General features: G+C 40.7%; 1 protein-coding gene across 6 annotated transcripts in view; it reads left to right on the top strand.

Annotated features, from left to right (window-relative positions):
* Positions 1 to 237: 237 nt before the first annotated feature.
* Positions 238 to 13,779, top strand: part of znf711 (zinc finger protein 711) — a 33,494-nt gene continuing 19,952 nt past the window's right edge. For 2 of the 6 annotated variants that reach the window (XR_008386491.1, XR_008386492.1), the window contains exons 1-9: positions 239 to 634; positions 1,690 to 1,792; positions 1,979 to 2,084; positions 2,736 to 3,194; positions 3,395 to 3,550; positions 3,772 to 3,942; positions 5,831 to 5,968; positions 8,426 to 8,569; positions 8,659 to 9,675. Coding sequence is in view for 4 of the 6 variants with exons in the window: in XM_053630310.1 (XP_053486285.1) it covers positions 2,006 to 2,084; positions 2,736 to 3,194; positions 3,395 to 3,550; positions 3,772 to 3,942; positions 5,831 to 5,968; positions 8,426 to 8,569; positions 8,659 to 9,836 (2,325 nt within the window). In the remaining 2 variants the exon portion in view is untranslated. Of the gene's footprint in view, positions 635 to 1,689; positions 1,793 to 1,978; positions 2,085 to 2,735; positions 3,195 to 3,394; positions 3,551 to 3,771; positions 3,943 to 5,830; positions 5,969 to 8,425; positions 8,570 to 8,658; positions 10,690 to 11,073; positions 13,279 to 13,779 lie in introns of those variants that run through there. The other 4 variants (XM_053630313.1, XM_053630312.1, XM_053630310.1 and 1 more) reach the window with 4 other exon arrangements.

The following is a 13,779-nucleotide window of genomic DNA, read 5'->3' on the forward strand; positions in this document are numbered from 1 at the left end:
TCACTAGGATCTGATTAATTTACCACTAGCTACATGTAGGCCCCATAGGCCAATACAAAACACCCAACCAGCAGTCTAAGAATAGTTGGTGTCTTTTTAAGCATCTTTAACAGGTGTTTTTTATTTGAATGATCGTCTAGGGGCCAGTCTTAATAAATAATTCACTTAAGCATTTCTGGGATTTCATGTAAAAAGACCCCTAGAGAATTGCTTCACAGGCCTCATTACAAATCGCACACTTCTGTTTTTAACAAGACCAGCAGTACGGCACGTCATAATAGTGTAGTATGTCATGATGGTTCATTGTTTAGTGCTCTATTGTGCTGTTTTTTGTATCTAACAGATGCTTTAATCGAGTTAATAACATAATAGCTTCGGCTATGTTTCTCTATGGGGTGACGTAAATGGCCCAGGCTCGGCGGTGAGCGAGGCCTCGCGCGCGTTGTCTGCCCCCTCCCGCCCCTGTTGGCGGCGCGCAGCCTGATTGGCCCGGGCCTGCGAAAGCTTGCTCGGGGATTCTGGATGTACAGGCCGCAGACGCACTACGCCTGGAAAATAAAGCTAAAACCGGATTATGATCTCTTCGGTGCAATAAGAAGGGCGTCGGCGTGCCAACGACGAATCAACGGACCAGGTAAATGCGTCTCTATTAACACCGGATGTTAGCAAAATTTGAGCCGCGGCCTGTTTGGGCCTCGTCGGACAGCACAACAAACAAAAGCTCGAGGAAGGGCCTTGCTAGCTGGCTTAGCAACCGGTCGGAGATTCGTACGAGTAAAGATAATCATCGCGCAGATAATTTCCGAGACTCAAAAGAGTACACAAAGTGTCAGTTTATACACTATATACATACTATATACATGTATAACGCGTGTGTGCAGTTGACTCGTTTGTTTTCCTCTATCTTCTTGCTGGGTAAATAATGCTAACTAACTAGCATGAACTAAAATGGCGGAATACAAGATGGCGGATCGCCGACTAGAGCCATGTAGAGAAATTGCGAATATTAAACCATTAGTTAGCAATGTGTATAGTTTTCAACACGTTAAGACCAAAGTCCTTTATTGGCGTTTGGTTTTCTGTTGGTTAGTAATATTGTCGCGGGGAAGAAGGGAGGAAAAAAAAGATGTTTAGATTTCAAGGTTTGACGCAACGGGGCGAAGCAGCGTACGTAATAGCAAGATGGCGGGCAATGGCCATGATTTCAGCTGCTGCAAAGGGCTATGGGTAGACACGGGCAGCAGAGGAGGCAACGCGCAGGGGGAGGGTCTGGAATATAAAACAAAAACAACATTAAATCTTCTAGACATACAACGACAATAAACACGACAACACGTCAGGTTGAAGATATTGTGCTTTTTTTAAATGGTATGTGAGCGCTGGGAAAGACTTCCTGTGTTTATTATGGGCGGCGCCATGACGTCATTTTGGAAATTCCCTCCACAGCGTTAAAACAAGTTTGCAGAGCATATAACATCACACAGATACCCCGAAAGTGTGTCTTGTTCTTATGACACGAAAATCCCAGTCGATTCTAGACAAACCAGTGAAGGTTAAACAGCCCCCATCCCCTATAATAAGGTCTGAGCGTTTGTACTTTTAACTCTGTAAAGTGTGCTGCAGTTTTGTGTTGAGTATTCTTGGTGCTGTCGTTGGTGCGTTATTAATAACACGTTATTTTATTTCCAGGTGTTTTCCTCCCTGATGATACACAAACACACACACACATGCTGTGTTGCTTAATATTTGACACTTTTTATGTGTATTAAATATACAGTCAACAAATGTGAAGGTACGTCTACATTTCCTTTTATAAGGGATAATAAGATAATAACATTTACATTTAAATTACCCATCGCAGTTACTGCCACTCATGACTAGCATATTTCTTCTGCTTATTTTGTTTGTTTGTTTTTTTTTGGTTTGTTTTTATATATATATTTATTTTATGTTTATTTCCACTTTTGGTTAATTTTAGCATTGTTAAAAAAAATAATCCAAGAAAATGGATCGAGGAGGAGGGGTCTTAGAGCTTCACTCCCAGGATTTGAAAATGCCCCACACAATGATAATGCAAGACTTTGGTAAGGGCAAGTATGATCTGTCTGTAATTTGGAAAATACTATAGGATCTGTCTGTCTGTCTGTTAGTTTGTTTGTCTGTCTGTCTGTCTGTCTGTTTGTCTGTCTGCCTGTCTGTTTGTTTGTCTGTCTGCCTGCCTGCCTGTCTGTTTGTTTGTCTGCCTGTCTGTTTGTTTGTCTGTCTGCCTGTCTGTTTGTTTACCTGTCTGTCTGTTTACGTGTCTGTCTGTTTATGTGTCTGTCTGTTTACCTGACTGCGTTTGTTTACCTGTCAATCCAGCCATCCGTCTACAGATGTGTGTGTGTGTGTGTGTGTGTGTGTGTATATGTATGTGTGTATATATATATATATATATATATATATATATATATATATATATATATATATATATATGTATGTATGTGTGTGTGTGTATGTGTGTATATATATATATATATATATATATATATATATATATATATATATATATATATATACACACATACATACACACACACACACACATAGACCATGGTGTGTGTGTATGTGTGTGTGTATATATATATATATATATATAATATAATATAATATAATGTGTTTCATATGTCATTTGGGATTCAGCTTGACTCTGTATAATGTGTATATGCCATTGTTTTTGGACTCTGCGTTCACAGGCATGGGGGGCATGGCCCACATAGACGGCGAGCACATTGTGGTATCGGTACCCGAAGCCGTGCTGATATCGGATGTGAATACCGACGAGGGCATCCTGCTGGAGCATGGGCTGGAGGCTGAAGTGGTGGAAGGGCCTGGTATTGGCAGGGAGGATGTCATCATGTCTGAATCTATCCTGGGAGCAGAGGTGGCCATTGAAGAGGCTCTGGACGCTGACCACCATGTCCTGGCTGCCGAACTTATCGAAGAAACGGTGCCTGAACAGGTGTTTGTGACCGATCTAATGTCCACACACGAGGACAGTCCACTGAGCCCTGAGCTGGTGTCGGAGGAGGTGATGGTCGCAGACACGGAGTCCATAGTTCACGCACACGAGACGACGCCACCCTGTGCGACCCTTAAGACCGATGACGAAGAAGATGGCAAGAGCGCCTCGGAAGACTACCTCATGATCTCATGTTAGTCAGTAGTGATTTTAATAGGTGAAATGTTATATTTGTAGTGTTTTATGGCATTCTTATAAATAAATAAAAATACGCAAAGGTATAAGCCGATACTGTCACTTTTCGTATGCTGAAATATAGTAGATCTGACACGCACTGGAATTTACAGTCATTGATGCTTGATGTTTTTTTCTTCTTTCCCCTTCGCATTGCAGTGGATGATGTTGGGGAGAAGTTGGATATCGGTGACACACCATTAAAAATCAGCACAGAGGTGGGCCAGGACGACGAATCCAAAGAGGATGAGTTTGGCTCTGAGGTTATCAAAGTGTACATCTTTAAGGCCGAAGGGGATGAAGATGTGGAAATAGGTGAGGATGTGTGACGATATCCGAAGATGCGTTGATACTTTTAGGAATCTATTTTTTCACCATAAAATGATGTGTACTGAGAGAGTATATTCTCTCTCTCTCTCTCTCTCTCTCTCTCTCTCTCTCTCTCTCTCTTTTAACAATCCTAAGATTAAAAATCTTTAAAAGAAAACAAGAAGGTTTTGGGAAGATTTCAACTTTTTTTTCTGGTCATGTTGTAGGTGGAACAGAGGTTGTTGAGGAGAGTGATTTCCCCAACGGGCACGCAGTGTTGGAGCCAACAACAGCAAGCACGGGTCGTTTGCCCAGGGAGAAAATGGTCTACATGGCAGTGAAGGATACCAGCCAAGGACAGGAAGATCTGAGTGAGCAAACCTTGTTCTTAAAGCATGGTAATGTTAAACCATTAAGCAGCACGTTTCCTACGTAGCGCTGTCTTAAACGCATTTCTATTTAAGAATGGCGCGTTCATGGGTTCAGTTCGTAGAGTCAGCCAATCATGTGGCAGCAGAACATTGCATACAATCATGCATATACTGGTCAAGAGCTTCCTCTAGTGTTCGTATCAAACATGGGAATTGGGGGAAAATCTTGGTGACCCGTTGCACGGTTGTCGGTTGGGTGTTGGTCAGATCTCCTGGGATCTATAACACAGAGTCTATGGAGTTTACACGGAACTGTGCGGAAAAACAAAACGTGCACGAGAATGGCCAGACTGGTTTGACCCGAGGGAAAGGCTAAGATAAGATTGCATCAGTGCCCTCCATTAATATTAGCACCCTTGGTAAATATGCGCAAAGGCGGCTGTGAAAAATGGTCTTTATTGTTTGATGTTTTGTTCTAAAAATTCACAAAAATACTCTCCTCTCATAGATATCAAACAATTGAAAACACTACACAGGTTTATCAAAAAAGATAGATTTATATCTTTGTTAAATATAGGTGTGCAACAATTATTTGCAGCCTTTTAGTCAATACTTTGTGCTACCTCCCTTTGCCAAGATAACAGGTCTGAGTCTTCTCCTATAATGCCTGATGAGGTTGGAGAATACATGGTAAGGGATCTGAGACCGTTCCTCCATACAGAATCTCTCCAGATCCTTCACATTTCGAGGTCCACGCTGGTGGACTCTCCTCTTCAGTTCACCCCACAGGTTTTCTATGGGGTTCAGGTCAGGGGACTGGGAGGGTCATGGCAGAGCCTTGATTTTGTGGTCAGTAAACCATTTTTGTGTTGATTTTAATGTATGTTTTGAATCATTGTCCTGCTGGAAGATCCAACCACGGCCCATTGGAAGCTTTCTGGCAGAAGCAGTCAGGTTGTTGTTTTTGGCTGAGAGTAGAGGCCTTTTTCTTGAAACCCTTCCAAACAGCTTGTGGTGGTGTAGGTGACTTCGGATTGTAGTTTTGGAGACTTTCTGACCCCAAGACACAACTAACTTCTGCAATTCTCCAGCTGTGATCCTTGGAGATTTTTTGTCCACTCGAACCGTCTTCTTCACAGTGCGTTGAGACGATATAGACACACGTCCAATTCCAGCTCGATTCATAACATTTCCAGTTGACTGGAACTTCTTAATCAGTGCCCTGATGGTGGAAATGGGCATTTTCAATGCTTGTGCTATTTTCTTATAGACACGCCCCATTTTGTGAAGCTCAACAACCTTTTGCCGCACATCACAGCTATATTCCTTGGTCCTTACCCATTGTTATGAATGACTAAGGGAATTTAATCTATGTGTTACCTCATATTTATACCCCTGTGAAGCAGGAAGTCATGGTTAAACAAGTTCCTGGGAATATACTTCAAATATATTTTCCTCATATGAAGTCATAGGGTGCCAGTAATTGGTGCACACCTATATTTAAAAGTGTTGTTTGTTTTTCCCCAGATAAACGTGTTTTGTTTGCATTCGTTTGATGTCCATGAGAGCAGAGTATTTTTGTGAATTTTGGTTTGAACAAAAGATCAAAAAGTTAAACAATAAAGACAAAATTTCAGAGCCTTCTTTGCTCAAATTTAACATGGGTGCCAATATTAGAGAAGTACATCCAGTTTATTAAGAACACCAAACTAACAATGGCTAGTAACCCCTCCTTCTGCTCTCAGAACAGCCTCAATTAAGCTACACGTTAATGTAGTGGACATCTCTGGTTGTTATAAATTGCATAATACTATGCAATAACTGTGATACTAACCTATTTCATCAATACTGTATCATACTCTACAAGGTCAAAGTGTCAAAATACGTCTAATCGTTCCATGTGTCGTGTGAATAGACGTTTCTGAGATGACTGACCAAGTGTACATGGAGGTGATCGTTGGGGAAGATGAGGCTCCTGCCATACAGGAAGCGCAACTGGAGGATTCGCCATCTAATAAGACCTTTGTTCCTGTTGCATGGGCAGCTGCCTATGGTTTGTCATTTCTTCTTTTGAATGTTAAACATCTTATAGTTGCTTCTATGCAATTGTCCCACACCCATCGATTTACAGTAATGCAAGGTTGAAGAATCTGATCAACCCGGGGGCCCAGATGGTGCCTGGAATAGTCGCCAGTGCACCCAACCTTTTTTTATTTTTTTTTTATTTTGCAACTAGTTTCTTTCCTGCCAGTGGTGATGGAAGCCTCCCAAGTAATACAAAAGACACACAAAGGGTTAAGACTTTTGCTCACTCCATCTCACTCGATCAGTGAAAGATCTCGGGTACAGTCATCCTAGCTGGACTCGGTCAGTATTCAGTCATTGCCAGGTGATGATGGCGAAGCGCATCTAATTGAGTTACCTATGCCCTGCCTTCAGTGTGGCTACAGGAGTTATCCAGTTTACGTTCTAAAAACGGGAAAATGCACTGAACCTTTTGTGTTCAAGAAGTGCGGGAGATTTCATAAGTGGTTTAAGTCATTTTAAAAAGAGAAATCGTGAAGCATGGTGACACCCCCCCCCCCCCCCCAAAAAAAAACACAACAAAACACAAGAATGTCCAGGGATTGTCTCATCGCCAGGCCTGCCTCTCATGCCACCCCGATAGCAAGAATACTTCAGTGTACCAATGATAAAGATACAAAAAATAAAGGAGTTGAAAGAATTGAAAATAAACCGCATAATATAAATATAATATTAAACGGCCATTTCCCCGAGATGCTTTTTAAACAGTATTAAAGGAGTTCCCACCGACGCCGGACTCTTATCGGCTGCTTTTCGGAACATTTCGCCCCGAGCCGTCAAATTTTCTGTAAATAAAATGTTAGTATTCTAATGAAAGAAATGAATACGTCGGCACAGTTATATTTTTGTCTACAACACCCGATTTCAAACATTTAATCATACACCTTCAGATCAGAAGGGTTTTAAGATCACGGGAAACATTTCAGTCAAGTGTCCACAAACTTTTGACCGGTGGAGTGTATATATACTTGCAACTCAATTGGGTAGACGTACTGCTCAACAGTTTTTGATTAGCTCATTATCTAATCCATTCCTACTGAAGGAATTCCAACGGTTACCGATGCTTTCCAGTTTCCCGTAGTCCTCCCTTTGTCTCTCGTAAACGCAACTTGACCACAGACTGTCTTTTGTTTCGGGGTCCCTCCGCTGTGGGTCGTAATGCAGCCGTCTCATTGTTATGTTTTGCAAGTCTCCAAGACCGGGTGAGAAATGTGCGAGAGAGAGAGAGAGAATTCCCATCAGAGCTTAATTTCCAGTCCATTAAGTTGCTGGACTGGGAAGATTTTTTCTCTTTTTACTGGGAAGAATTTTCTCTTTACTCATAAGATTGTTGAGGTGATTGATTTATTTATTTAGAAAGTGCTTCATACCACTTGGGTTGATGTACTGATTTTTTTTTTCAAAGTCAGTGTTAATGTTAGTTTGAATTATTAAGTATCATTTTGATTCACTATTTTGGATTTTATTATTACTAGTGATGCACTTGGTTTTGCTTGTATTTCGCCCACATGCTGGCTTTTTAGTTTTTGGCGTACCCTACGGGCGGGGCATGTGTGCGAGGGATTTCCTCCTTTGTGTTCTGTGCTAATCATTATAATAAGCGAGTGTAACAATACTACAAATACTATCTTTCCTACATACTAGTCAAGTTTGTGCACTCATATGCTTCCAGTCGAATCATCTTCTAGATGCTGTCTTTCTGGCGATGAACAAACAACAGAATGTTATCGGTACATAATTAATAGCCAATAAGCCAAAAGTGTGTTCACACCCAAGTCGGCCAACCAGCGACCGCAAAGCCTAAAAATACAAAAAGCTAAAACACTTGCATGTGCTCAGGTGGAGATTTACATCAAACCTGCAGGGCACAGGTAAGTTAGCAAATAGTGGAGTTCCATCAGCGTTGCCGAGTCTTTCATCTGTCCAACTAACTCGCGCCAAATTCACACGGATCGTTAGAGCGGCGCACTACGACCTTCCTGTCAGTCCACCCCAGACAGCATGCTTGTTTTTATCAGGAAAAGTAATGCCCAAATCTACAACCGAGTCAATGAGACTCTGTGGATAAGGGCAGCCAAAGTTGGGGCCAACTGTGATTTAGAACGCAACCCGATATAAACATTGCACGAGGCCATGGGGCAGAGGATAAGAATCATTTTTTCATCAGTGTGATCGTGGATACGGGCTCCATCATGGCTCTTCTCAGAGGGTACTGTCGCTAGTCTCGAATTCTTGCTTTGCGCTTCTCAAATAGCTCTTCTGTTCTTAATTTACGTTCCCGCTGAAGTAATTCTAGCGTTTCCCAAAGTTTTTAAGCACCTGCTTATCTACACTGCGCACTTAAATGCGTCTTGTCCCAACTTTGTGCATAATGAATCAAACTGCTGGCTAGTTCAAATGTTGCGCTCCTATTTTTTCACTCTAGGTAACAATCTGGAGTCTCATTTAGAGAGTAAACACGGTGCAAGCACTCCATACCTGCAAATCAGCGACAGCATCAGTACAAGCCGCGCTCTCAAACAGAGGATCAAGAAGAAGAAGAAGGGCGAGACCCGGCAGTGCCAGACCGGTATGACAGAACAAGCTGGTATCAGTGAACGAGCTGTAGAAACCACATTTAAGTGTGCACACTTAAGTAAATCATCCTCTCTGTTGCAGCTGTAATAATCGGCCCTGACGGCCTGCCGCTGACGGTCTATCCTTGCCACATCTGCGGCAAAAAGTTCAAGTCGCGCGGGTTCCTGAAGCGGCACATGAAGAACCACCCGGACCACATGTTTAAGAAGAAGTACCAGTGTACAGACTGCGATTTCACTACTAATAAGAAGGTCAGCTTTCACAACCACCTGGAGAGCCACAAGCTCATCGTCAAGAACGAGAAAGTCCCGGAGTACACGGAGTACACGCGGCACTACCGGGAGGCGAGCCCGCTCAGCCCCAACAAGCTGATCTTGCGTGATAAGGAACCCAAGCTGCACAAGTGCAAGTACTGCGAATACGAGACGGCTGAGCAGGGCCTGCTCAACCGCCACTTGCTGGCCGTGCACAGCAAAAACTTTGCACACGTTTGCGCAGAGTGCGCTAAGGGCTTTCGCCACCCGTCCGAGCTCAAGAAGCACATGCGGACACACACGGGCGAGAAGCCGTACGGCTGCCAACGCTGCGACTTCCGCTGTGCCGACCCTTCCAACTTAAAGACTCACGTAAAGACCAAGCACGGCGCCGAGCTGCCGTTCAAGTGCGCTCACTGCCCGCAGGCATTTGCCGACGACAAGGACCTGCAGCGGCACATGGAGGTTTTCCAGGGCCACAAGACTCACCAGTGCCCACACTGTGAGCACAAGAGCACCAATTCGAGCGACCTGAAGCGCCACGTCATCTCCGTGCACACCAAGGACTTTCCGCACAAGTGCGACGTGTGCGAAAAAGGCTTCCACCGGCCGTCCGAGCTCAAAAAGCACGCGGAAACGCACCGGGGCAACAAGGTGCACCAGTGTCGGCACTGCGACTTTAAGATCTCGGACCCTTTCACTCTGAGTCGGCATATCCTGTCCGTGCACACGAAAGAGCTGCCTTTTAAGTGCAAACGCTGCAAGCGTGGCTTCAGGCAGCAGAACGAACTCAAGAAACACGTGAAGACTCACAGCGGCCGCAAAGTCTACCAGTGCCAGTACTGTGAGTATAACACGGCGGACGCCTCGGGTTTCAAACGCCACGTAATCTCCATCCACACTAAGGACTACCCACATAGGTGCGACTACTGCAAGAAGGGCTTTAGACGGCCCTCTGAAAAGAACCAGCACATAATGCGCCATCACAAAGACACACTGATATAGCCCTCCTCGGTCCCCTCCACCTCATAAACCAGAACCTACTTTACACAACAGGAGATGAGAACAGAATGGTACCCCCTATCCCCCCCTCCTCCTCCACCTGCAGGTTTTTGTAAAGGCTTTTCAATTAGTACTTCTTAAAGTACTATCCCCATTATTGGAGCAGGATTGCTAGTGTCAGCCAGGGTCTCAAATCAGTATATTTTTATATCTACCTGGCTGAAATGCTGCAAGTGAATCATGTCCTCAATGTTAATTGGGTAATTAAAGCTTTTAATATATGCTGCGATTGAAAAGAAATGCCCGTTATGACCCTTGGGATTCTTTGTAGCCATGTTGGTGTGGGCTGCAGCGTACTCCATCAGGGAGTACTAACTAGTGTGCCTAGCTTATATGCTAACATATTTTTAATGCCAATCTAAATCATGTCACTGGTTCCAGTAGGTCATTTGTGGTATAAATTATCTCCATTTTTTGAAAATAATGTTTACTTACATACCACTCGTAAGTAAACACGTCTATTTGTGCATATGGGTATAGTTACATGCTCATTTATACTTAAGTATACCCCTATTACACCAACCAGTAAATTTTCTTACCCAAGATTTTTGGAGATTGGAATCACATCAGTTTGAATAAAACTTTTTATCTTCCCCCCCCCCCCCCTTTTTTTTATTAAAAGCTGTCTCCCTTGTGAATGCCGCTGCAAGTAATGTATAATATGTATAATCACATGTAACTGGCAAATGTGCACATATTGTCATTTTGAATTCCAATTTGCAAGTCATGCCTTACCTGTATTGTATTTTTCTTGCACTGAAATTCAGTAAATTGAATGTGATTTATTATTTTTTAACACGTCTCAATTGTGCAGTTAATAGTTCAATTTAGTGACCGCCATAGTAAAGTCAGAGTATCTGATCTGTCTTCTTTTTTTTTTTTTTTTAAAAATTTAAAAAAAATTATTTATTATTAGGAGGACACTGATGACTCGAAGACTCCTTTATTTAAATAGGTTGTTATAAAACGTGTGAAAATTAGCACCAGTTGAACCAGGTTTTTATTTATTTATTTATTTATTTATTTATTTATTTATTTTTTGCGAAAGTATTAGAGGCGGACACAATTACAGATATTATATTAGTGTTGTCTATATTTATACTTAAATCACAGTCCTGATAGTTTACATGCTTTTTAAATAAAAAAATATATATATATATATTAATATATTTCCTTATAGCTCTTAGCTGGACTCGGCCAGAATGTTAGAAAAAGGGAAAGCAGAAATGGTGGGGGGAAGATCATCTACATGAGTTCCCAGGACAGAGGTTAGTAAAGACCTGACATGTTGCTGCTAGGAGTCTTTGCTTAAATCAGACATTGGTTGGAAACACATGTATACTACTTGAATATAATAGAATATGTTGTCTTATAAATGCACACTATGTTTTGGAATAATAATAATAATAATAATCACAATCACTACGGGACATGGTATTCAATCCAACTCCAGGGCTTCTAAACATCCTCGATTCGTTTTCCCCTGCTGTTCGATCTGCATAACCGAAGGTCTCCATAATAACATGATTATCTCAAATAGGATATTTACTACCAAAGAAAACAAAAATACCTGGCATGTGTGAGTAGCGCATAGGACTGAGAGCTAGTGTCTTTGAGAAAAGGACTTTGCTAGTGAAATTCTTGCAATTAATCTAATTAATTTAAATCTTTTTCTTTCTTATGTCTGTTACTAATGGCTTTCTTATATGAAAGCACCAAGTGAACCGTTGTTTGTCTTTTTTTCCCCCCCCCAAAATGGCCAGAAAGTCCATTATAAAGGAATACGTTTGGATGATGATTAGTATTTAAACGATTTTGTTCTCCGTACAAACATCTAAATTTCTGCTCGCAATGCTTTTGAAGCCCTCCGTGCAATGCTTCAAAGACTTATTTTTATATTAAAAATTAGAAAAAGCGCCTCTCGCTTTCCCAATGCTGTTTACGCCGTGTTATTAAACTTTAAAGTTGAATGTTCTGATCAATTTTAAAATGGAAACCTAAGATGCATTCAGGCAAGGATTTTTTTTTCTGTATCAGAGTTGGATTGTGTGTATTGTTACACCCCTATTATATTATAGGACCATTCGTAATCCATCTTTAAGCTATTTGCCTCCATATTAGCAATCAATCCTTACAGTATTAAATTCTCAAACATCCCCCCCCTCCCCCACCCAACATATCTAATAATTTGTCTGAGAATATACATGAAGACTGAAATATTATTCTAGCGACTCAATGGATAGAACTATCTAGAATCGCTCCGAGACATAACCTTTTAATCACCTACAGATCGGTGACTGCTGTAGTCCAGTATATTTACATGTTCAGTCCTTGCTCCACCGTGTCCAAAGGATAGAAATGAGAGTGGTACTACAAGAAATTACTTTTTTGAGACTCTGACCTGTTTTATCCTCAAAAAAAAATTAAAAAAAAAAATATATATATAATTTTTTAATTTTTTTAATTTTATTTTTTTTTAAATATGCAGTTTTAAAGAGAGACCTCTATTACAAGTCAAATATATTTAAAGCTATGAAGAAATTAATAGTTCAAATATCGCTGGCAAAACTTGGATGAAAGAATTTAATTTTACTATTCTTTATTGCTTTTAAACATGACCTTGAACATAGACAGAACACAGTGAGGGCAGACGCATTGACAGAGACCCGTAAGAACTTAAGATGGCTACATATACATAAGGAAAAAAAAAAAATTTAACACGTGGACAAGCCATATTTGGCGATGCAACCAATCCATAACTTCAAAAATATTTCCGAACCATGAGGGCATATCACTGTAATGTGTTTTTAAAATTTTTTTTATAAAAATAAACATGTCACATGCTGTTTAAATAGATATAGAGATATATAATATTTGTTAAAATATAGGTACTATGTAACTATGATACATTACTGCTATAAATGATCAACTATACTTTACACTCACGTGATTTTTTTTTTTTTTTTTTGCTTTAAAAAAAAAACTAAATCTGTAGCAGTGTTAGAATAATTTCAATGGTTTTCAAGCTGCACAATCTCGTGTCTTTTACAACCTTTTTTTTACAAGTTAAATAAGAGACCACTTTCATAAGAAAGTCTACCTTCAAATGTTTGGTTTGGATTTCCTTTGACTAGCATTTATATCGTATACTCGGGTCTTATCCAATAACAGTCATCCAGCAAATTATTGACTTTATAGTAGCCACTTCGTGTAAATTTACACTAAATGATTTGAAGTGTTTAACATGCAAGACACCGACCGGAACAATGATATACGAAAAGTATGATTCGATTATTCAGATTAGATTCAGATGCAAGAGCAGGAGACAGAAGTTTTCAGACAGAAAAAGGCTGTTGATTTTATTAAAATATATAAAAGCTCTTATTTGGGCTTCTTTAATATACTCTGGAGTGCACAATGACCACATGGAAATTCAAAGTGAGTTCAGGTTTGATGTAGAGGAGAGGATTAAACGTCAAGAAACTTTTTTTTTTTCTTTTCTTTTTTTTTTTTAGCCATAATAACACCTATACATGTATAGATAATTTTTCAATACAAGCATGAATCGTGGAGCTGATCGAATAAATAAATTGCCCATGAATCTCATCACACTGTTCCTTCTGAAAGTATCAAATGTGTGAAAGTACAGTGTTCTTGTGCATGCCGACGTGAGTATTTCTTTTCATCTTTAATTTTTGGTGTGAGTTCAAACTCAGTGATGTATGATGCATGAAAACAGAAAGGAATTTGTATTAGCGAATTTTGAATATCTGCTACATTGTCTGCCCTGAGCAGGTGTTCCCTTCCACCACCTCGTGACTGGGCCATGTGTGTTCATGTACGTTCGTTTCAAATGTGTAAATTTAGACTTTTAGACTCGAAAATA

Source organism: Ictalurus furcatus, chromosome 8 (assembly GCF_023375685.1).
Source record: "Ictalurus furcatus strain D&B chromosome 8, Billie_1.0, whole genome shotgun sequence".
NCBI classification, from domain to species: Eukaryota; Metazoa; Chordata; class Actinopteri; order Siluriformes; family Ictaluridae; genus Ictalurus; species Ictalurus furcatus.